The sequence below is a fragment of the Stomoxys calcitrans genome, chromosome 1, assembly GCF_963082655.1.
Source record: "Stomoxys calcitrans chromosome 1, idStoCalc2.1, whole genome shotgun sequence".
NCBI lineage: Eukaryota > Metazoa > Arthropoda > Insecta > Diptera > Muscidae > Stomoxys > Stomoxys calcitrans.
The window spans coordinates 57344934-57370488 of NC_081552.1; the positions used below are offsets into that span (position 1 = coordinate 57344934).

At 35.3% G+C, this 25555-nt stretch overlaps 2 protein-coding genes across 4 annotated transcripts in view; one reads left to right on the forward strand and one right to left on the reverse strand.

The window, feature by feature from the left end:
• The window catches only part of LOC106090308 (G2/mitotic-specific cyclin-A), a 66011-nt gene that overhangs the window by 20270 nt on the left and 20186 nt on the right, over positions 1-25555 (forward strand). The window lies entirely within an intron of this gene.
• Positions 20791-22545, reverse strand: LOC106090306 (RIB43A-like with coiled-coils protein 2). Of its 2 annotated transcripts, none has more exons than XM_013256461.2 (3): positions 22153-22545; positions 21911-22036; positions 20791-21844 (listed from the first exon to the last, which is right to left on the reverse strand). In XM_013256461.2, the coding sequence occupies exons 2-3, from the start codon at positions 22025-22027 to the stop codon at positions 20825-20827; spliced, it is 1137 nt and encodes a 378-aa protein (XP_013111915.2). In that variant the 5' UTR covers positions 22028-22036; positions 22153-22545; the 3' UTR covers positions 20791-20824. The 2 variants fall into 2 exon arrangements, with proteins under 2 accessions (XP_013111915.2, XP_059216505.1); XM_059360522.1 differs by having other exon boundaries at positions 21911-22063.

Consider the following 25555-nt stretch of genomic DNA (forward strand, 5'->3'; position numbering starts at 1 on the left):
GTTATGTGTACATGAGAATGTATAAAAGGAAAAAGTAAATAAAGAAAACCCGATCATTATCATATTAAAAATTTAAAAAGGGAAAATTTTAACACCAACCAATTCTGAATGTTAGCTCGTTGTACAACTTTTTCTTTATTTATTTTTTTCTATTTCCCTGCACATATGAATCGTCGAAAAGTCGAAAAAGGACCTCCCTCGTCTTATGTGTATAATTTATTGTTGTTTTCCTAGCCTATTGAAGAAAAACATCTGCTTTATAGGGTGAATGAAAAGAACCTTTTTCATTGCTTTTCTCTCCTTCTTTTTCCATGTTTTAATGGCACCCTTAGCATTTTAAGCGGGACAATAAAAAATTAAACATCATGTATAGTGTGCAGTTGAAGGAAAATATTTTAAAGATATGCTTTCTTCTTTAGGGAATAAGAAATATGGTTAACAATTTATTTCTATAAAAAATGTTGTCATAACTTATTTTTACAGAAAAGTTGTATTGGTATAAAAAATGTAAAATTTTTATTTTTATAGAAAGTAACGTTCAAACTTTGTTATTGATATCAAATCAAAATATTATCAGACTATTTATGTTTTTAAGCCTTTATTAAATGTCGACAATGTTAAAAGTGTTTCAGATTTAAGAGACCCAAAATTCGCTTCCCTGTATAATAATTGTTTTATTATGTGTGCGCAAAAATGTCTAGCATATATTAAATAAATTTAAAGAAAATACCAAAAGAAGGCTTGAAAATAGGTTCGTACACACACACACACACACACCGATTCTCATGGTAACAACTTTTTGTCATTGTATGTGTATGAATGAAGGTTTAAGAGCAAAATTACAAAAAGTCTCAGAAGGATTCCAGATAAATTAAAGAGAGATCGAGAGAGAGAGATCGAGAGAGAGAGTAGCTGCTGTTTAATATCAAAGAGATAGATTTCTTATAAATGAATTTTGACTCTCTAAAACAAATGGCACCCACGAACAACGATTAGAAATCTGACGTTTTGTTTTTTTTTTTTTTTTTCATTCTTAAGAGTCATCTAAGAATTTGGTGAACATAAAAACTGCAGAAAAACAAAATAAATTATCAAAAAGAAGCTAACAAGAACGTTAAAAAGTGTTTTGTACAAATAATTTAAAATTTAAGCTCAAAACAAGTGTCCACAATTAATCAGATTCAATGTTCATACACAGTTCTGTTGAAATTCTCTCTTCTTTGAATTTACCTTGTTTATTTCTAATCTTTGCACCTGGTGTCGTTTGAAAGAGGCGATGGCACATCTATACCTTTTGAACATCTGTGGTTAAGACTAGAACTAAACTAAAACAACAATTAAAAAATAATAATATTTACTCGTATCCTCCGAATTTTTTTATGTGAGTTTATGTTTCTTAACAATATACCCATATTTATTTTTAATTTATTTTTCTCACCCTAAAAAGCACCCGTCACATGTATATGTGGAGACAAAGGATCTATTATTTTTGTGTCACCATATATGCAATTTACCACACGCACGCCATACCGTGATTGCAAAACCCACAAAGATTTGCATGTGTATTGTTTTACCTACCACACGCACAAAACACAAAAACATCTTTTAGCAATTAAAAAAGCTTAAAGGAAAATAACACCAACGCCACATCAACAACCCAGATGGTTATTGTAAACAACACCAAGCAGTCGTACACTGGAAAATTATTTTTTATCGATCTGTGCAAAATTAAATTGTGTTTTGTGTGCTAACATTTGTTTATAGCTAACAAAGAATCACGAAAAGATTTTGAAGATCAAAATAAAAGAGCGCAAGCTAACATAAATAATTATAGCCTCCTCCTTGTACTTGTACTCCACTTCTTAATGGTATGAAAACGGAATCATGCATGTTCTGGCACGCATGTAACGTCACAGAATTCAAAAAGAAATCTTTCTTTACATATTAAATGGTAAGAAGAGAGATCCACTACACAAGGAAAATTTTATCACATAAGGGCGGGCATATAATGGCAAATGCTATATCGAAAATATGTACACAGAAAGAAAAATGTTCCTGTTATTAATGATTTTGTCATAACATTTATGATAAAAATGTTTAAATACGTCCCAATGAATCTTTTCATAACCTTTATGAAACACGTTTCATTAATCTCAATTCCATTGAAACGTGTCATAATATTTATGAAAATCAAACAATGTTTATGAAAAGTTGTCATAACATTTATGAAAAACTTTCATAATACAGGGTGGCTGATGAATATTGCTACAATGATGAATATTGCTACATTTTTTTTTCGGTGTATGGAATACATTTTTCTTTTATTCATGTTAAATTAAATTATTAAATTAATTATTAAATTATTATTAATTAAATTAATTAATTAATTAATTAAATTAATTATTAAATTATTATTATTAAATAGAAAAAAAGTTATTACATTTTTTTTTGGTAGCGGCTTTCATCAGCCACCCTGTATATATGAGCAGTTATCATAACATTAACAAGTAAAAGCGTGCTAAGTTCGGCCGGGCCGAATCTTATATACCCTCCACCATGGAGCGCAGTTGTCGAGTTCTTTTCCCGACATCTCTTCTTAGGCAAAAAGTGATATAAGAAAAGATTTGCTCTGCTATTAGAGCGATATAAAGATATGATCCGGTTTAGACCACAATTAAATTATATGTTGGAGACCTGTGTAGAATGTCAGCCAATTCGAGTAAGAATTGCGCCCTTTGGGGGCTCAAGAAGTAAAATAGAGAGATCGATTTATATGGGAGCTGTATCGGGCTATAAACAGATTTAGACCATAATAAACACGTATGTTGATGGTCAAGAGAGGATCCATCGTACAAAATTTCAGGCAAATCGGATAATAATTGCGACTTCTAGAGGCTCAAGAAGTCAAGATCCCAGATCGGTTTACATGGCAGCTATATCAGGTTATGAACCGATTTAAACCTTATTTGACACAGTGGTTGAAAGAAAAAATAAAAAATGAAAAACGTCATGCAAAATTTCAGCCAAATCAGATAGGAATTGCTCCCTCTAGAAGCTCAAGAAGTCAAGTCCCCAGATCTGTTTATATGACAGCTATATCAGTTTATGAGCCGATTTTAACCATTCTTGGCACACTTGTTGGATACCATTAAAAAACATGTCGTGCAAAATTTCATTCCAATCTGATAAGAATTGCGCACTTTAGAGGCTCAAGAAGCCAAGGCCCAAGATCGGTTTATATGGCAGCTATATCAGGTTATGAACCGATTTGAACCATACTTGCCAAAGTTGTTGGATATCATAACAAAACACGTCGTGCAAAATTTCATGCCAATCGGATAAGAATTGCGCACTCTAGAGGCTTAAGAAGTCAAGACCCAAGATCGGTTTATATGGCAGCTATATCAGGTTATGGACCGATTAGGACCATACTTGGCACAGTTGTTGAATATCATAACAAAACACGTCGTGCAAAATTTCATGCCAATCGGATAAGAATTGCGCACTCTAGAGGCTCAAGAAGTCAAGACCCAAGATCGGTTTATATGGCTGCTATATCAGATTATGGACCGATTTGAACCATATTTGGCACAGTTGTTGGATATCATAACAAAACACGTCGTGCCAAAATTCTGAAATATTTCTGGATTATGTCAAGATCGGTCCAGATTTGGATATAGCTGCCATATAGACCGATCTCTCGATATAAGGTTTTTGGCCCATAATATGCGCATTTATTGTTCGCTTTCGGCGAAATATGGGACAGTGAGTTTTGTTAGGCTTTTTGACATCCGTATCGTATATGGTTCAGTTCGGTCTATATTTGGATATGGCTACAAAAAGACCAATATTTTGTTCTACAAAATTAAACAATGACTTGTACTAATAAACCTCTCAATATCCGTGTCGAATTTGGTCCAAATCGAACCAGATTTCAATAAAGCTGCTATGGGGGCATAAATTATGCATTTTCACCAGATTATGACAAAAGGTGGTTTATATATTGGGTTGCCCAAAAAGTAATTGCGGATTTTTCATATAGTCGGCGTTGACAAATTTTTTCAACGGCTTGGGACTCTATAAATGCATTCTTTCTTCTGTCAGTTATCAGCTGTTACTTTTAGCTTGCTTTAGAAAAAAAGTGTAAAAAAGTATATTTGATTCAAGTTCATTCTAAGTTTTATTAAAAATGCATTTACTTTCTTTTAAAAAATCCGCAATTACTTTTTGGGCAACCCAATATGTACCCGAGGTGGTGGGTATCCAAAGTTCGGCTTGGCCGAACTTAATGCCTTTTTACTTGTTTGGGTATATCAATGGCTCCACTTTGCAAATTATGAACCAAGTTTTTACGCTTCAATTCCTCGTACAGGCGATAGTCAGCTCTGGATGCTCCTAAAAATGTAAAGATGTGTTATTAGATTATGAAATTCTAATGAAATATCGCTTATCCTTAGGTTTATTTTTTGGCACAAAAATCACTATATTATCGGCAGTTCTTCCTTTTTATACTTTAAACTTCATTGCAAAGTTAACAAGTAAGAGCGTGCTAAGTTCGGCCGGGCCGAATCTTATATACCTTCCACTATGTATCGCACTTGTCGAGTTCTTTGCGCGATATCACTTTTAAGGCAATCAAAGAATAATGAATAAGAACTGTTATGTAAGTGGAGCTATATCAAGTTATAGTCTGATTCGGACCATAAATGAATTGAATGCTGAACATTGCAGAAGTCATTGTGTAATATTTCAGTCCATTCGGCTCACGAAGCAAAATCGGGAGATCGGTTTATATGGGAGCTGTATTAAGCTATTGATCGATTCAGACCATATTAGACACGTATGTTGAAGGTCATGAGAGAAGCCGTTGAACAAAATTTGTGCCAAATCGGATGAGAATTGCGCCCTCTAGAGGCTCAAGAAATCAAGATCCCAGATCGGTTTATATGTTATTTACCGATTTACGCCACACTCAGCGCAGTTGATGGAAATCATAACAAAACACCTCATGCAAAATTTCAGCCAAATCGGATGAGAATTGCGCTCTCCAGCGGCTCAAGAAATCATGATCCAAGATCGGTTTATATGGCAGCTATATCAAAACGTGGGCCGATTTGGCCCATTTACAATCCCAACCGACCTACACTAATAAAAAGTATTTGTGCAAAATTTCAAGCGACTAGCTTAACGGACGGACGGACATGGCTAGATCGACTTAGAATGTCATGACGATCAAGAATATATATGCTTTATGGGATCTTAGACGCATATTTCGTGATGTTGCAAACAGAATGACGAAATTAGTATACCCCCACCCTATGGTGGAGGGTATAAAAACACTAAAAACAATAGCTTCAAGATTTTACGCAGAATGAATGACGCATGTTGTCATGTGGTACATTATTGTAATGTAAAACATCCATGAAGGCATGCGTTGTGTGTTTTTTCATTCATTCTACTGCACAAAACGAAAGCATTTGAGCATAAATGGACAACAAACAAACAAACGAGAAATAGTGACAAAATGCAGAACCTTTCCAAGTATAAATTAAACAGTTTACTTGAACTAGACTAGAAAAATTCCTCCCTCAAATTTTCGTTAATGAGACAATTTTTATTGTATACCTTATATCAATAACATAATTTTAATATTTTAATAGAAATTATTAATATTATGAATATCTTCTTAGCATGTACAAAGTTTCATTAATATAAGAACTTTTTTCATAAAAGATCATATTCATCAATTTTCTTTCATTAAGAATTTTTATAATATTTATGATTTTTGCATTATTATAATAAAACTTTTCGTAATATTTATGAACATGAAGTTATAAAAACCGATCATTACATTAACGAATTCTTTATAAATAAGAAATTGGGATAAAATTTCCTATAAATAAGAAATTTGGATAAAATTTCCTATAAATACGAAATGTTGACAAAATGTCCTATAAATAAGAAACTTTGAAAGAAATTTCCGATGAATAAGAAATTTTGACAAATTTTAATTTCATAATATTTGACAAAAATGTTTAAATAAATTTCCTATAAACTAAAAATTTGTCAATTACTGTAGAGAATGCATTTTTCCCGGTTGATTTATCGCACTCTTATATATTTACCTATTTATGATTTTTTCATTAATATAGTAAAACTTTAAATAACATTTATGAAGAAAAAGTTATGAAACCCGATCATTACATTTATGAAGGAAATTCTCTCTGTGTAGTCTGAAGAAATAGCGCCCCAATACATGGTATTTTCTAACATAGGGTATGATGTGTTCGAGCTTGAGTTGTACGAACAAACAGCACCACTACAACAAAGGAAAGACGCACATTCTCACCTTGGAAAATGGTAAACATGCCATATGGCACTCAAACACACACATACACCTTCTCTCTTGTAAATAGGAGGTCGCAAACAAATAACAAAAGTTAAAGTTGAAAATAATTAAGAAAATTTCCAAGGATCAAAGGAAAGAGTACGCACAAAAAAGAGCAGAGAAGTAAATGAGGAAATAGTTTTTTAAAGAAAATGTCACACACAAAGTACATGGAGTGAACTTGTAACAAACAAGAAAAAATTTATTAAATATCAAGTGGTTTGACCTCTCATGTTGGCTAAAACGAATAAAAATTATAGATAATGAAACAAAAATTAAAGGATTTTGCTTTGAAATGTTTTATAATAAAACCTTTGTGGTTTACGTCATAATTTCTTATTACAGGAAGTTTTTTTTTTTTTTTTTTGAAATTTTCATACAAAATTTTTTTTCTAAAAAAAAAATTTGTTGAATTTTTTAAAGTGTTTTTGTTGTTTTGTTTTGAAATAGAAGCAAGAAATGAAAACATATGGTCTAAGCTGTTTAAACCAACAACAAAGTGAAATAAATGAAACTTGAAAAATAAAATTCGGCGGAGCCCAGCTGGACTCTCGGAGCAACAGCGAGAGCCGTTGTCGTTGTCTAACCCATGGTACATAATTGTAGTTGCATGGGCAAAAAATCGAACACTACAGCATAAGAACATGCATTAGAAAAAGAACTGATAGCAGACAGTGTGTCGAGTTTGGTTTGTGTTGTACTTAAAAAGGCGTTTTCGCAATGAATTCAATATCAGTACAACCTACCAACGTACGACCCTTAAAACCTTTACACCTAAAAGTCTCCGGTGAGATTCCTTAACCAAGAATCGGAAAGCGTGATGCAATGGTTGGTGTTGTGGTACCATCTGGCTTTACTTTTCCATTCCAAAAAAAAACCGTCGATTATTCAGCTCTTCTCGAAAGAGAATTTAAATAAAATGTTAATGAGATGTTTTTTTCGAAATTTCTTAGAAGAATATTTTAAAAATTTTTCCAAAATTTTCTATTTATAGACTTTTTTTCAAAAATGCTAAAAATAATTAGCAAATTTTTGTCAAAATTTTTTAGTATCTTTTTTTTAATTCTTTTCACAAAAAATTTTTTTAATTTTTATAAGAAATCTGTCTTTTTGGTGTATATTTTGTCAAGGTTAATTTTTTTTTATAAAAAGAAAATAAAAAACCATCCGTTTATAGGTTATTTTGGCAAAATTTCAGGATGGTCAAATTTCTTACATTCTAAATTGTGTCAAAACTTATTTACGAGATTTTGTAAAAAAATAACCGTTATTTTCAAATTTCCTGAGTTACGTATGTTTCTGTTATGTTGTCACACATCTATGTTATATATGGTGGTAATATAAGCCATTTTGGGTTGTCAGTCTGTTTTTGACCGATAAAATGGGTTAGCCGTATTTTACGATTCGATAAAATGGATCAAAAAAATTGTATTAAGTTTTGTGTAACCAAAAGCGAGTTTCAAAAGTGTTTAGAGGATTGGAAAAAACGTTAAAAATTAGAAAAATATCTGAGGGGGATAACTTTGAAGGGGACAATATAGTTATTGATGAATAAATAAATACTTTTTGAAAAAAATTAAACTAACGGTTATTTTTTGATCCGACCTCATATAAACATAAAGTTCTTATATTATGAAATGTCAAAATTTTTTATTACGGGTTTTACGTGAAAAACTGTCAAACTCCATATAAAAACAGGTAGCTTTAGGTACCCACAACCCGGATATATATTAACCACCTTTTGTCATAATACGATGAAAAATGCATCAATTATCAACCCAAAGCAGTTATAAATAACTGCTTTGGGTCCGATCTATATATATATAGTCCGATCTCCACCATATTCAGGAAGACCATGTAAGGGTCAAACACAACTCATTGCGGCACATTCATCGGTTGGAAAATGCACCTTCGAAGAACTTAAATCGGGAAATCGGTATATGTAAATGACAGCTATATCCAAATAAAGACCGATCTGAACCTTATTGAAAACGAATATCGAAGAGCCTAACACAGCGCACTGTGTCAAATTTCAGCGAAATCGAGTAATAAACGTGCTTTTATTGTACAACAATGATACAACAACAACAGAAATTCACCTTTTATGAGACAAAAACCTTATCGCTATATGTGGCAGCTATATCCAAATAGGGACCGGTCTGGGCCGTATTTAACCTGGATGTCGATGAGTCTTACACGAAATCGAACAATAAATGCTCCCATTCTGGGGTCAAGATCATAAATCGAGAGATCGGTCTATATGACAGCTATACCTTAATCTGGGCCGTTTAAAACAAAGTTGTCGAGGGGCCTAATACAACTCGCTGTATCAAAATTTTGCGGAATCGGACAATAAATGCGCTTTTTATGGGCCCAAGACCTTAAAACGAGAGATCGGTCTATATGGCAGCTTAAGCTAAATCTAAATCCGGACCGATCTGGGCCGTATTGAACAAGGATGTCGAGAGATGCCTAACACAACTCACTGTCTTACATTTCAGCGAAATAACAATAAATTTGGATTAAGTGGACCTAATACCTTAAATCGGCAGATCAGTCTTTATGGAGGGGCTATATTAATATATTGTCCGATATAGCCCATCTTCGAACTTAAACTGCCTATGGACAAAAAAACTGTGTGAAGTTTCAGCTCAATATCTATATTTTTAAAGACTATAGCTTGATTTCAACAGACAGACGGACGGACATGGCTAGATCGTCTTAGATTTTTACGCTGATCAAGAATATATATACTTTATAGGGTCGGAAATGGATATTTCGATGTGTTGCAAACGGAATGACAAAATGAATATACCCCAATCGCACAGCACTCAGTGGTATGTAAGTTTGCCCCTGTTCCTTAATGGAATGTTAGTGGGCAAATTTGCATTTGCAATGACTTGAAAGTAGCGACAAGTAGGCACAATTAATATTTTCTTCAATTAAGAATTTGACAAAATTTCGTTTTTGTAGGAATTTTTGTCAAAATGTCTTAATTTTTGGAAAATGCTGTCAAAATTTCTTATTTTTTGGAAAATATTGTAGAAACTTTTTATTTATAAAATTTTTTGTCAAACGTCTTGTTTGTAGGAACTTTGCCAAAGGTTCTTTTTTTTTTAATTTAATATATTGTATTTTTTTCTTTAAATCTCTCTTTATCAGTTTTTTTTTATAGTTTGTTACGCAAAATTTTCTTATTTATGGGATATTTTTTCAAAGTTTTTTTATTGTAGATTACTTTTTCAAAATGTCCTTTTAAAAGTAAGTCTTGTCAAATCTAGGAAATTTTGTTAAAATTGCTTATTTGTAGAGAATTTTGTCGCAACTGCTTTTTTATAGGAAACTAGTTGAATCGGCCACGCACCCAACAACACACGATGTCCGTCGACCACTGAACGATTCCCAAAACGTTCGCGCATCTTTCATTCTATTATATTTGTGCGTGTGTTTTTAGCTCACTTTGTTTTTATGTGCCATGCGATACAGACAATTGCAATGGCCAAAGTGGCTATTGAGTGCCAAATTATGGGTCTCATGCAGTTCTCTGGTAAACATGTCATTTTTGGAAGGATTTTTGGTGGTGGGACGGGCCCCCCGACGCTTGGGGTATATTTGTTATATCAAGTTTGTACTCTTCCTTTAAATTCCTTCCATTTGATACCTATGTACCTATCGGTAAACATGTTAGTTTGGGTGGGGCTTGGGGTAGGTTGTCCCCGACGGGTATTTGACACCAAGTTATTTTTAATATATTTTTAATTTCTGCATATTTGTATTTTTTTTTTTTATTTTTGACATTATTTTTAACTGTTTTTTGTTAATTTTTTTAATTTTAATTTTATTTTTTATTTCTTTTTAATTTAGTTTTATTTTTTAAATGTTTTTTTATTATTTTTTATAAATTCTTTTTTATATTTTTTTATAAATTCTTTTTTATTTTTTTATAAATTCTTTTTTATTTTTTATAAATTTTTTTTATAGATTTTTTATTTTTTTATAAATTCTTTATTTTTTTTAAACTTTTTATTTTATAAATTCTTTGAAAAAAAATTAAAGTAGTTTTTAAAGCATTGTTTTAAGTTTTCCTATAAGAATTTTTTTTTTAATTTCTTATTTAAAAGAAATTGTTTAAAACATTTCTAATATATAAGTTGTTTTCAAAATATCTTATAAATAATAGATGCCCAGAATATCTGATTAGAAGTTTTTATACCCTCCACCATAAGATGGGGGGTATACTAATTTCGTCATTCTGATTGTAACTACTCGAAATATTCGTCTGAGACCCCATAAAGTATATATATTCTTCATCGTCGTGAAATTTTATGTCGATCTTGCCATGTGCGTCCGTCCGTCTGTCTGTCGAAAGTACGCTAACTTCCGAAGGAGTAAAGCTAGCCGCTTGAAATTGTGCACAAATACTTCTTATTAGTGTAGGTCGGTTGGTATTGTAAATGGGCCATATCGGTCCATGTTTTGATATAGCTGCCATATAAACCGATCTTGAGTCTTGACTTCTTGAGCCTCTAGAGTGCGCAATTCTTATCCGATTGGGATGAAATTTTGCACGACGTGTTTTCTTATGATATCCAACAACTGTGCAAAGTATGGTTCAAATCGGTTTATAACCTGATATAGCTGCCATATAAACCGATCTTGGGTCTTGACTTCTTGAGCCTCTAGAGTGCGCAATTCTTATCAGATTGGGATGAAATTTTGCACGACGTGTTTTGTTATGATATCCAACAACTGTGCTAAGTATGGTTCAAATCGGTTTATAACATGATATAGCTGCCATATAAACAGATCTTGGGTCTTGACTTCTTGAGCCTCTAGCGTGCGCAATTCTTATCCGATTGGAATGAAATTTTGCACGACGTGTTTTGTTATGATATCCAACAAATGTGCCAAGTATGGTTCAAATCGGTTCATAACCTGATATAGCTGCCATATAAACCGATCTGGGGTCTTGACTTCTTGAGCCTCTAAAGTGCGCAATTCTTATCCGATTGGAATGAAATTTTGCACGACGTGTTTTGTTATGATAACCAACAACTGTGCCAAATATGGTTTAAATCGGTTCATAACCTGATATAGCTGTCATATAAACAGATCTGGGGACTTGACTTCTTGAGCTGAAATTTCGCAAGGCGTTTTTTATTGTTACTTTCAACAACTATGTCAAATAAAGTACAAGTCGGTTCATAACCTGATATAGTTGCCATATAAACCGATCTGGGATCTTGACTTCTTGAGCATCTAGAGGTCGAAATTATTATCCGATTTGCCTGAAATTTTGTACGACGGATTCTCTCATGGCCTTTAACATACGTGTTTATTATGGTCTGAATCGGTCTATAGGCCGATACAACTCTCATATAAATCGATCTCTCTATTTTACTTCTTGAGCCCACAAAGGGCGCAATTCTTAAGATAAGATTCGGCCCGGCCGAACTTAGCACGTTTTTACTTGTTTTTTTTTTTTTTAATTTCATTGCTATGGGACACTGTGTCAAAATTCTTATTTCCATTGTCTTATGATCGCATGCATTAGAAAAGTCATAGATAATAATTAAGGTTTTCCCTGATGAGTTTTCCAACTTGGCGCAATAATTTTCCAACACCATTTTTCAAAATAGTGTTTTATATACTCCACACATGTCGACATCTGTCTTCAGAGTCTCCTCAGTGGCAAACAATAAACAGAGGATTTTCGTCCATTTCATTTATATTTATTCCATCAACGAGGGTTGATGATAACATGTTTTTTTTTTCGTTTCCTTTATCAATTTATGTTGCAGCAAAACACCACACAACGCCAATGTCTTATCCTTCCTTCTTGCCTTTCCTTAAGAAAATGTGTTTGTGTTGGAAGATTTTGTATTTCATTTCCAAGAAAATGTCTTGCCTGAATTGCATAGGCACAACAGTCATACAGAAAATTATATAAACATCAGCTGCCTACCTCCTTTTGTTGTATTCTCTTCTTGTTTACTTATTTGTAGCGAGTATATACAGATCCTGTATGTGTGATAACTAATCTTATATTTGTTTTTTGTCTGCTCTCCAAGTCATGTGACATGTTGAATTTTAAATACTTTTTCGTCTGCTACAGTGCAGCAAACAAAAGTATGGGCCATGAACCTTTTTGTTGATGTTTGGTTTGTCTGCCCATTTTCCTTTTCTCAATGGTACGAAAATAAATGATGTAGCCAACGCTTTGAATTCTAATCCTCCTACCTGCCCACAACAGTTGTACTATTTTCAATTGATAGAACAGATATTTCTTAAATGATTGCAGGAAGTAAGTATTTTTTTTTTTAATCTTTAAGGCTTTTTGGGCAATTTCAATAAATTGAAAAATAATTTGAATTCTGTTATTTATAAGCCTGTAAGAGTTTTAAAAGATCATTTGTAGTATTTTAGTATAAAAATTATTATAGAAATTGCATAAACAATTTTTTTTAGTTTTCTAATAGGATTTTTATAAAAGTTTGTTTTTTATTGAGAGATGAAGTAATAAATTGACAACCATACAGGGTGGGCCAGGGATGCCAAACTGAGTCATGGCTTCTGATAGCTTTGAACATATGGAACTATAGAATATTGCCCTTTAGTCATCTAATCGAAAGAAAGAGACCATCTGCTTTCTTTGATATTAGTCATATAAATATGTGGTCATATAAATATGTGGCTGAGGGTTGGACTTCAAATGTCTATTATTGACTTTAATATCTCACACAATACACTCAAGATTATCATGAATGCGTTGGGAAATAGAGTTATCCCTCTGTTGTTGGCACATACTGTATTGTCTTCTCTTTTTATTTACAAGACATAGCAAACATGTTCAGTTTAAAATCGTTGGATATAAGTTTTATGGCTTATCAGTATGTCTCCTCCCAACTTAAATAGTTCAGCTGGTAATACATCGGCTCCTGCCGCTTTGTTGATTTTTAGCAAGTTTGTTGTTATACTGACATCATTCTGAATTGTACATTAATTTGGGATTGGATATCTACAGTTTTGAAGACAGTTCTCTCTTTTCATAACTACAGGAGGGTGTGTGGCCTCAATCCGTATTTTAATAAAAGGTTTAGAGGTATCTCCAACACTGCAATGAGATACTACATATTTGGGGAAATGTTCTTTACCATACAATATGGCAACAATTTCGGAAAAGGAATTCAAAAAAGGGAATCCAACTGAAAGGGAATTTTATTTAGAATATCTATGTGATAAATATTGCTTTCAGTTACATTACCGAGGGATTACCGAGTAGAAGTGATAATCAAATGTTAATCTCCTTGAGCACAAAAAAATTAAATTTGTGTACGATTGATTAAGCGCTTTAACACGTTTGTCGCCCGAAATCACCATGCCGTCCGATGTCGTCAACCTGGGAGTCCGAATGAACCAGCAGCTGCTCTAATTCCCCACCAGTGCAAAGCGATAGTCCACATATTCTTCTATTTAAAGTAGTTAATAGGTCATATCGGTTCATATTTTGATACAGCTGTTAATCGATCTTTCGATGTTACTTTTGAGAAATACCCACATCAAATGCCGTCCAGACAATACCGATCCTTTGATTTCACATCTTGAGAATCCCGTGTTTGAATTCTAGAACATTAACAAAACTCGGATATATGGCCTGAAGGCTTAGCCGGTTTCGAATCCAAGGGAGAGTATCAACAAAATACGACGATCGACTGTCCACATATGTCGTAGCAGTCTGACCCGTCATCAAAGATGACTGAATTACCACCGGTATACAGTCCATCCACCATGAAGCCGCGCCGAATGCAAAGCAAAGCCACTTGACAAAAAGAGAAGAAATGTATTTATTTTATTTCTCTTTCGAGACGAGCTTAATGATGGAACATTTTTTGCGATGGAAAAGTAAAGCCAAAATATACCACAACACCAAACAGTGTATGATGTTTTCCGATTCTTGGTTAAGGACTCTTCGGATACTTTTAGGGGTAAAGGCTTCAAGGGTCGTACGTTAGTAGTTTGGTCTTATATCGCATTCATTGCCAAAACGCCTTTATGATATAGAGGCGTACCACACTAAACCACCCTGACACCCTGTCTGCTAGCTGTTCTTTTCCCAATGCATGTGTTTGTGTGTTGTAGATTTTTTGTCCACGCAACTACATGACGCCCATGGTATACACATGTTTATGTGCTTCTCCCGGAAGTTATGTCAATGGCTTTGAACGCTGGACAAAGCCAACGACTCTCGCTGTTGCTCCTAGTGTTCAGATGGTTATAAAATCCATCCGTTTAGGAGCAATCTTTGTTGCGCGGCCTAACGCCTATATTATGCGGGCGCGCCGATTGTTCAGCCGCTAGCAAAATAGAAAGTTCCTAGAAAGTTGTTATTATTGTGTCACGCGTGAATCGTACGCGAGAGACAAACACGTGATCGTGACTAAATACATTTTTCGTGAGGGAATTACAGTTCAAGAGTAAAATTACTACTCATTAGAAACCGCTACTCACAAGAAAACGGACGGACATAGCTAAATCGAACCAGGAAGTGATTCTAAGCCGATCGGTACATATACCAATGGGACTAGCTCTACTCCTTCTTAGCCTTGCAAAAAAATGCACAAAGTTATAATACCCTGTACCACAGTGGTGGTGTAGGATATAACAATTAATAAAAATACGTCATTTGAGAACGGATATAGATAACTCTTTGAAATGTGAAATGATTAGAGCTGAGCTCTTATCCAGATTTTATGCAAAATTTCAAGTCGTTAGATGGACCGGGCGCGCCTCCTGGTAGGGATCTAAAGTTGGTAGCCTCGGTATTTTGAAAAATTTTTCTTCATTTGTTGTACGATTTCCATAACTGCTGGATAGTGAACATTAATTTTCGTCGGACAATAATAGCCTCAATTATTGTCCGATACATCCGATACGATAACGTCCCAATACGTATGCAAAATTTCAAAATCGGTTTAGATATAGTTTCCATTAAAATATATTTCATCCGATATGGCCTTTGAAGGCTGTAGTAGCCACAATATTGGTTTGATATTTTACGTCCCAATACGTATGCAAAATTATATAAAAATCGGAACAGATTTAAATATAGCTCCCATAAATATCCTTCATCTGATATGGCATTTTAACGCCGTAGTAGCCACAGTTTTGGTTCGCTCTTTATACAATTCAAACGTGTGCTTATTTTCATCAAAGTCGGTCCAGATGTAGACATAGCTCCCATATATATCTTTCATCCGTTATGACAATTTTAGCCTATAGTATACACATTTCAATAGGGTGACAAAATTAAAGTCAGACTAAATTTCAACATAAGTTTCATATATTAAAAGTAGTACGCAGACTCCAGGTTTCGATTATATCCCACTATGCGACGTGAGTCTTGCGTAAGTAAAATGTTTATGTCAACATTAAAAAAGTAATGCATGATAATGTAATCATGAGCGTCCGTGATTATCAGAGAAATATGTCTCACGTGCATATTTCTCAGTCTAAGGGCGATTTTGTTGCTGCGCACCTAAGTTAAGTTGTAAATACCTTAGACCAAGTACGGCATTAAGTGTCTCTTGGGGCACTACTTATCGATTCCAAGATACGCACCTCCGCGGTGCACGGTGCACCCTACATCTTTCCGGGCATCTAGGGGAGGCTTCCACTCTCTGGAGCCCGATATCAAATCATACAGCCATTGGTAAAAATCGGTTGAATCACCTTCTCTGGCCTAAACCCACTACTACTACCCGTTACGATAGGTTGCCGCGGCACTCTTCACCTTTTCGAGCATCCTCCCACTCTTCATCAGACAATATCAGACCATATACCCGTAGGTGAGAATCGGTCAAATCACAGCAGAAAGTCCTATAAACCTTTCCCGGTCTTCACCTCATCTTCTAACCATCGTATTACGACAGAAATACAGCGCACTCAGTCACCTCTTGACACTTTACTCGACCTTTCTTTTCTAGGCCTGTTTAAAAATTAAGCCTAATTACTTAGAGAGTGGTAGCTCCATTATGCCGTGAAAACTCCAGGCTTCCTCATGGTATAAACCAGTTTAGTTATAATACCCTCCACCATAAGATGGGGGTTTACAAATTTCGTCATTCCGTTTGTAATCCATCGATTGGTCTGAAACCCAACAAAGTGTATATGTTATTGATCATCTTGATATTCTAAGCAGATCTACCCTGTCCGTTAGTCTGTCGAGATCACGCTAACGTTTAAAGGAATAAAGCTAGGCGCTTGAAATTGTGAACAAATACTTCCCATTAGTTTAGTTCGGTTAGGATTGTAAATGGGCTGAAATTTTGAACAACGATCTCTCCTATGGCCTTCAACATACCTGCCAAATATGTTCTGAGTCGATCTATAATCTGATATTGCAAATTTCTCAATGAACACTCCATTGGGGAACAGGGGCAAACTGCTCACATGTCGATGAGTGTTGTCCGATTCAAGTTTAAGCTCAATGATAAGGGACCTACTTTTTATAGCCGAGTCCGAAGGGCGCACACTCGAAAATTAAAATTGTAATGCATTTTTTATTAATCTTAAAAAAAAACCTTTCAAATAAGATTTAAAAAAATATTTATATTCGAGGTCCCGATGTTTGGTACGAAGGTTTTTGTAAGAAATGAATGCTACATATTTTTTTCCAAAAATTAAAATAGAATAAGATCTTAAAGAGGACATAACTGAAAACTCATTTGCCAAAAACAGGTGTCTGTCACTGACAAAAACATATGGTGAGTACCGTTAGCTTAATATAAGAGGCAATAATTAAGTAATAACTGTCCAAATTAGCAGAGAGGATCTAAAAAGGCCGCGCTTATTCTTTATCAGTGTTTTGCACTGAAGTGTCCTGAACTAAAAAATCTAAATTTGAGCTGCACAAACTTTTTTTGTGGATTATTTTGTAAAAAAGTATTTATCGGCCTTTTTTTGGAAACAGGGTTAAAAACTCCTGTAAGTAGGAATTCCAGCATATCAAAATATTCCACAAAAATGTTCGCCGGAAAATTCTACTATAGTCCCCTGAATACACCAAAATTCAAAACTTAACATAAACTCTAGACTTCAGTAAAACGAAACTCACAAATGTCGCAATTCGTATCCGATTTAGCTGAGATTTTGCACAATGACTTCTATTGTGGTCTCCTACATTCAAATAAAGCATGGTCGAAATCGGTCCATAACCTCATTTAACACTAATTAGAGATATGCACGTGCGTGCTTCATAGCAGAAATCATTGTGCAAAATTTCAGCCAAATCGGTTAACAATTGCCACCTCTGGAGGCTCAAGAAGTAAATATCAGGTTTAAGTCACTCACGATCACGCGCGCTCACGAGATTAAAAAAAATTATTCATGTACGACTTTTTTCTGTCAACTCACGTTCACGCACGTTTACGAGACAAAAATTTTACTCACGCACGATTTACGAAAAACTTGCGAATAACGGTTGAAAAAATATTTTTTCATGAAATTTTTGTTTTTGCAAACGTTGGCGAAATAGTAGTACTCTGCTTATAGCGAGGAAAATGGCAAAAAATTATATTAGCAACCCTTGAAATCATTATGGTTACCATTGCGGCATTATTTTTCTTTATTTTATCGGTTTCAATGGTTAGTTTTTTCATTTATTTCCGAAAAAAATAAATCAAATATAGAAAACGACAAGTGCAGATAAAAAAAGTGTTTTGCTCGCGTATCAGTTAAATATTTTAGCGACGTTTCCGAAAGCAGAATAGAATACCAACCCTAAGTCGCCCACTATTTCCCAGTTGACCACAGTGGGCCATTTACTCTGAAAAATGGGGCATCAAATGAAAATGACCAAATTTTGCCAAAATGGCCAATATTTCGGTTTCTTTAATACTTAGGGCTCCAAATTGAATAGTTTCGGAAAGAGCGTGGTCCAAATTATATTTTCTGTAAACAGTTGTATCCTTTTCTCAGTTGACCACAGTGTGTCTATTTTTTCTATTGAGCGATGAATTAAATTCGACATCTATATTTCATTTACGATTTGTATTTTATTTTGATTTTTATTGTAATTTTATTTTTCGTCATATTTGTGTTTGAATTTCTTTTCTTATATTAGGACTAGCTGACCCGGGCCCGCTCCGCTGCGCCTTCTTTTACTTTATATGGAACAAAAGCTTCCTGGGAATATTTATTTTTGACAATTAAAGATCTTTTAGTGAAATACCATGCTAACTTGACTAACAGTTTAACAATATAAGTGCCTTTATCTGAATCCCATATGATCTTTATTGGTCTACGAATTTAAGTTTGGATGTAAGGTGTACTCCATTCTTGAAATACTTCATTTCAGCCCGATATTCTCATGATGTCTAATTTAGTGGTGTTTTCGGGGGAGAGGTGGTCCCTTAGATACTTGGCCCTGAAAAAATATCAGCATCGTGCTCGTCTCTCAAATACCATTTATTTAATCCCCATATAGCCATTGGCTTAAGAGGAGTTTACAGGATGAGGCGTCCCCTAAACACATGGCCCCAAAATAGGTTATCACATTCGTTTTCTAATCTCAAATACCTTTCATTTGAGCCACATATTGGCATGGTTGAAAATTTTTTTATTTTGGGGGTGTTTTGGGAAGGGGGTGATGCCCTAAATACATGGTCCTACATTTGGATATCAAATTCGTATTCTACTCCCAAATGCCATTATTTGAGCCCCGTATTGCGATGGTTACTAAAAAATTGCTGTTTGTGGGGTATTTTGGGAAAGAAGTAGACCCCAAGAAAATTGGTCCCGAAAAAGGGTATGAATTCTTGGTCTATCCCCCAATACCTTTCATTTAAGCTTCACATTGACATGGTCGGTAAATATGCCCGATTTAGGGGTGTTTTGGAGATTGGAGTGGTCCCCCAAACACTAAGCCCAGAAAATATATCGTCAATGTGCTCTATTCTCATATAACAAATTCGTTTTCTAATCTCATTTGAACTCCTTATTGCAACAATCAGCAAATATGTGCGGTTTATGGTATTGACCCTAAAAACTATAAATATTTAGTTCCACTCTCTTTAAGACCCAAATTGTCTTGGTGAGCAAATACGTCCTATTTGGGGGTTGTTATGGTGGTGGGACGTCCCCTCGACAGGTGGTCCCTAATGTTGATGTCAGATACGTGGTCTACTCCCAAATACCTTTTATTTTAACCCCATATTTCCATAGTCGACAAAAATGACCGGCCGTTCAGTGAGTTGGCCTTGAAAATATATATCGGATTCGTGTTCTACTCTAAAAATCCTCTTATTTGAGCCTCATATTGCATTAATCAGCAACTGTTTCCTATTTGGGTGGTGTTGGGGTTGCCCCATAGACACTTTTCCAGAATATTGATATCAGATTTGTGCTTTACTCCCAAAGACCTTTCGTTTGAGCCCCATATTGCTATGGTCGTAAATTTGTCCCCTTTGGGGGATGTTTTTATGGAGAGGCGGCCCCCCTAACACTTGGTCCCATATTTGGATATCATATGCGAATTCTAATTCATAATCCCATGGTCAGTAAATAAGTCCCGTTTGGGGGGTGCTTTGGGGAAGGGGTGGAACGTGGTCCCACATTTGGATATTAGATTCGTATTCTACTCTCAAATACCTTTCATTTGAATCCCATATTGCCATGGTCGGTAAATATGTCCGATTTAGGGGTGTTTTGGGGCTTGGGGTGGTCCCCCTAGCCCTTGGTCCGACAATTGGATATCAGATATGTTTTCTTATCCTAAATACCTTTCATTTGAGTCCCATATTGTCGTGATTGGTCTAAATATATGTTTGGTAGGTTTTAGGGTGGGGCAGCCCCCCTAGGTACCCCATCGGAAATTTGGATACCAAATTTTTATTTGTTGGGTACTATATGAGAGCACACAAAATTTCGCTTAAATCGCACCACCCATCTCTGAGATCTGGCGTTTATGAAAATTAGGGTAAGAGGGAGGGTCCGCCCCTTCAGATATCAAAAAATGTAGTATCCTATTTTCACCACGGGGTCATTATGCACCATCTGTGAAAATTTCAAGAAAATCGGTTCAGCTGTTTTTAAGTCTATAAGGAACACACAAACATACAAACAAACACAAATTGATTTTTACATATAGGATTTTTCCACTTCTGTATTAGGATTTTTTGTATAAGGTTTTCTGTATTATAATTTTAAATTTCACATATAGGTGGCGCTCTATTGCGAATTTTTATATTATAATATATTTTCACATACATAAAAATTTACATACTTTAATTGTTTATTTATTATATGGGCAATCTTATGGTAAATATGAGACCAAATAAGAGATATATTAAAAATATTAAATTTTATTTGCCCAAATTTGAGCCCCTTATGCATTCTAATTATTTTCTCTCTCCCCCTCTTGGACTCTCGTTTCCCATTCTAACGTGTTGTGGTATTGAATTTATCAAAGAACTCTGGCGTTACTCGATTCACATGCAACACCTTGTCATGATCCTTTTGCATTTTCTGCTCCTGCGCCAATTTGTCATTCTCCTCTAATAATTTCTCATATTCACGTTGACGCTTGCGTTCCATTTCTCGATCCTTTAGATGTAACTCGCGATCCATATTCAAGGCATATTGTTCCCATTGTTTATCCATTAACTGTTTTTCGGTTTCCTGTTTCTTGCGATCCAACATTTGTTGATGTTGGGCTTGGCGGAAATTCGCCAACTCTTGAGGTGACATGCCACGATACATGAAGGCAATCTTCTTATTGGGATTTGTACGCGACTGGGCCACATTGGGATTTTCTGTGAGCATATCACTGGACAGCATATTGTAGATTTCGGCCATATCATCTTCGACCTTCTCTTTTTGTTTGCGCAAACGTTCCTCACGCTTGCGACGGGCCAATTCACAATTAAACTGTTGTATGGAGTCTAGAACTTGATGGCGTACCTTACGTTCCGAATTGGCCATATCTTCAAGGCGTTGATCACGCGCATTTATGGATTCATAGATGACACGATCTGCCTGCAAGCGAGCATTTTCGGCCTGTTTCCTTTCTTTAATCTGTTGATCCAACCAGGCTCTTTGCTGTTCACGTTGTCGCCGTTGGCGTTCACTATGCCCCAAATCCTCACCTATAAATATCTGGGCACTGGATATGCCCAAGTTGATGTCATCATCCGCAATGCGTGCAGGTTTTGACTTCTTAATACTTTCGGGGTCATTAAGATCGAATTCACGACTTTGTTGTTTGTTTTGAAAACGGCAGCGATAATAGTTGAGATCATTTTCTACTGCGCGCCTACGTTTTGCCAATTCCAATTCCTTGGCATGAATAACCTTTTGCATCATATCCGTTTGGTGTTCATAACGCCGATGCTGTTCCGCTTCCGTTTGGCGAATTTTATTGCGCTCGGCAATTTGGCGCTCCAGGGTATCAATATCAAGCTGAAGAAAGTGGTAAAGTACAAATAAGAGGAGATTTCGACTTTGACTGTCAACAGTTTTTCCTACCCCAAAAGTCCTTTGCTTGGCATTGAAGATGCGTTTTTTGCGTTCCTCTTCGAATTGCTGGCGCTTTTGCAATTTGGAGGCCTCATTTAAATCAGTCTGGGTCATAAAGTTGGCCATCTTGGTAGACTTTAAAAATATATATGAAGAGAAGTACTGATAATCAACGAAAACAAAAAATAAAATCAATTTTCATATGACAACTTCATTTAAAAAAAAAAAATCTTTCCACATTGACACATTACCTTAAAGCTGCGTTGCTTCAAAATCCTTTGTTTGCTTTGTTCTACTTCTTTTGTTTTTCGCTATTTGAGATGTAATTTTGGAAATTGTTTTAAACGATTATGGGGTTGAAAGGTTTTTTTTCTGTTGTCTGTTTTGCCTTTTTTTTTGTTTGTATGTAAGCTTTTGTTTGGCCTTAGGTCTTTTTAGGCCATGTCCATATCCATATTTAAGTACCTATGTTTTTGTTACGTTTGTTTTGTTGTTGACATGCTGCAAGATTTGGATAAGTTTATTTTTTTTTTTTTTTTTTTTTTTTTTAAATTTTTTTTCAGAGATTTTTTTAAGTGGCCGGCTTGTATTTCTCTATAATATGTTCCAGCTCAAAAAGGTCTCGTCTCTTCTATGCTCTGTACACGCCGGTCGGTGTGTTTACCTGTTCGTCCTATTGACTTTGGGGCTGAAAGAATGCTTGATTGCCATGTTAACTTACCGTAACTACAAACGACTATGGTGATGGTTATGGTTATGGGCAGTTGTTGTTTATTTATTTATTTTTTTTTTTTTTGGTTGTTAAGTGAGAAAACCTCAAAAGTAACAAAAGTTTCATTTTTTTTGACAAAATCGTTAGAAACCGCATATCAAATGTAAATCATAGAGAGTAATCCAAAATTTTCAGTATTTTATATGCCGCCCCTATGAATCATATGAAGGATATGCGTATGATGCATATTGGTATTCTAGGAAACAGTTTATTGTTTGCAGAAGTCTGTGACAAAAACTCTATGTATGATATTTGTTTGAGGAAACGAAGATGTCAATTTTTTGAAGCCTCAAAATGCTGGACACCAGTTTCTTTTCGGCTAAGGCTTTAATAAATGGTCTCAAAAGTTCAATGTTGATGTGAACTAAGTGTTAGAAGAGCAGACAAAAAATTATAAAAATTTAGGCGAAACTAGAAAGTGCTGTTTTTATAGCACTAAATTATCTTTGGGCCCTGGCATCCTCAAAATTCTAAACAACAAATATCAGTAACATTATTTAAAATTATTAAATTTCACATTTATTATAATTCTTAAATATACATTTAAATTAAATGTAAATTTAAATTAAATTTTTCCTAAAGAAAACAAGTGAAAGCGTGCAAAAATTCGGCCGAGCCGAATCTTGGCAACCCACCACCATGGATTCTGCTAAAAATGTATACAAAAAATTGTAGGGCATTATTTTATTATACATACCAAACTTATGTCAAACCAGCAAAAATTAAAGCTTCTAGAAACCGAACAAGGATGATCGAGAGACCGGTTTACATGGGAGCTATATCAGGTTATAGACCAATTTTGGCCATACTTGACACAGTATGTGGAAATCATAAAAGAACACTGCATGAAAAATGGTAGCTAAATCGGACAAAAATGGCGGCTTCCAGGGGCTCAAGAAATAAAATCGGGAGATCGGTTTATATGCGAGCTATATAATATATAAATCGAACAAAAATTGTGCCTTGTAAGGGCTCAAGAATTCAATATGGAAGCTACATATACTTTTGACTTTATCGGAAATTGCTGTGGAATGTTGGGAGAATGTGTAAGAGCTGTCAAATGTGACGCCAATTATTTTGAGACACTTGATGGTCGGAATCACTTCTCCATCGACCATCACAGTCAGCTCGGCATACACCTCAGGCGTATTTGTAGTGAACAATGTGGCTGAAGACTTGCAGCGACATATGAGGCAAGTTCGTTGAGGTAGACGATCAACCTATCGCAGATGTCAACAATGGGTGGAGGCCTGATGCCATGATCGTACGATCTCTATGCCGTCTGGAGGATATGTAGAGGTTAAACAGTGCCGGAGATATCACCCCACCTTGGAGAACTCCTTGTTTCACTCAACGGTGCTTCGACTTCTTATCACTAAATTCCACAAATGACTGGCGACCACACAGATAAGTCGCGACCCAGCGTTCCAGGCCTGGCTGGGGGGACGTGTTGGCAATGTCCTCAAATAGTTTGGCATGGCTGACCGTGGCGAATGCCTTTGATAGGTCCAGTGCCGTGAGGACCGTCCTATCGCAAGGCCTGAGCTGATTGAAGCCACGGGAAATGTGTGCGGTGATGGCATGCAAAGCAGTTGTTGTGCTATGCAGTCTTCGAAATCAATGTTGATTTTCGCCGAATGGAAAGTCTTCTAAGAGGCTCGGGAAGAGTAATGCCTCAAGCGCCTTTGCTACTGGTGAGAGAAGGGAGATCGGTCTGTACGACTCCCCCAAACTCGGGTCCCTTCCAGGCTTCAGTAGCGGGATCACTCTGTCCATTTTTTCAGACATCGGCAACTATAAGAGTGTTCAAAGACAGGTTGAGGACAGTACTCAAGGTATTCAACTCCAAGTAAATCCAGATTCTTCAGCATAACTGTAAAGATTCCAACGTCTTGGATGATTTGGCGCCACGGATGACATTCGTAACTTTGCCCACGGTAAATTGTGATGGCTGGAGACCACAGATACAGCGAATGGCTCCCCTCCTTGCTCTGTCACTCTCGGGAAGCACAATAAATTGACGGTTGAACAACCTAGCGCATCTCTTCGGATCAGTCACGGTTACTTCGCCAAAAGTGACTGAGGTCCTGTCATCCCGTGTAACGGGGTTCGAGAGTGACTTAACTGTAGACCACAGCTTGTGGAAACCGGTGCCTAAGTTACATTGCTCCAAGTGTTCCAGCTACAAATTCCGGCTATATTCGTTGACTACCCTGTTAATTTCCAGATTCAGCTCGCTTAATTAAATTTAATATGACAAATGGATATTGGAATAGACATGCAACTTTTTCGATAAAATCGAGCTTTTATTTCATCGAATATACATACATAAATACACTTGTGTCCATATTAAAAAGGACAATACATATGAGAATACATGCCGACTAGAGCGCGCTCCATTCGTATGTGACGTACATAAGACAAATATTATGAATACAGAAAGTGACAGCTCATATGACATGTCTGATGGTGTAAAAGAAGCTTTCGACTAAAATGAGTATGGAAAACTGGCTGACTCACTCACTTCCATGTTAGGTTCTTCTTTGTATGCATATTTTTAAGCCATTTAGCAAAACTTAATTATTTGAATTGTTGCGGAAATTCATTTTATTTTCTTCCTAGCACTCTATTCTCATTGTGTAATCAAATATTCTTCAAAAACCATTTATAAAACTGCATTTTTCAAATAAGCACTCTGTGCCAGGGACGAAAGCAAAAACAATTGAGTTGAACTTTATTGACAAAAGAAAAATAAAATGTATCTAAACCTTTCACTTAAAAAAATTCCATTCTCAATTTTCATCACACATGCTGTTAAGGTACTGCCGCTTAATGTCGATGAAAGAATTTTGCAACATTGAAATGTAAAAGAAAAAATCATA

Excerpts from the sequence above, each read along its gene's own strand:
- LOC106090306 (XM_013256461.2), bottom strand. The coding sequence starts at position 22,027 with ATGGCCAACTTTATGACCCAGACTGATTTAAATGAGGCCTCCAAATTG. Across the intron at positions 21,845-21,910 it reads CCAAGCAAAGGACTTTTGGG|CTTGATATTGATACCCTGGA; the intron begins GTAGGAAAAACT and ends CACTTTCTTCAG.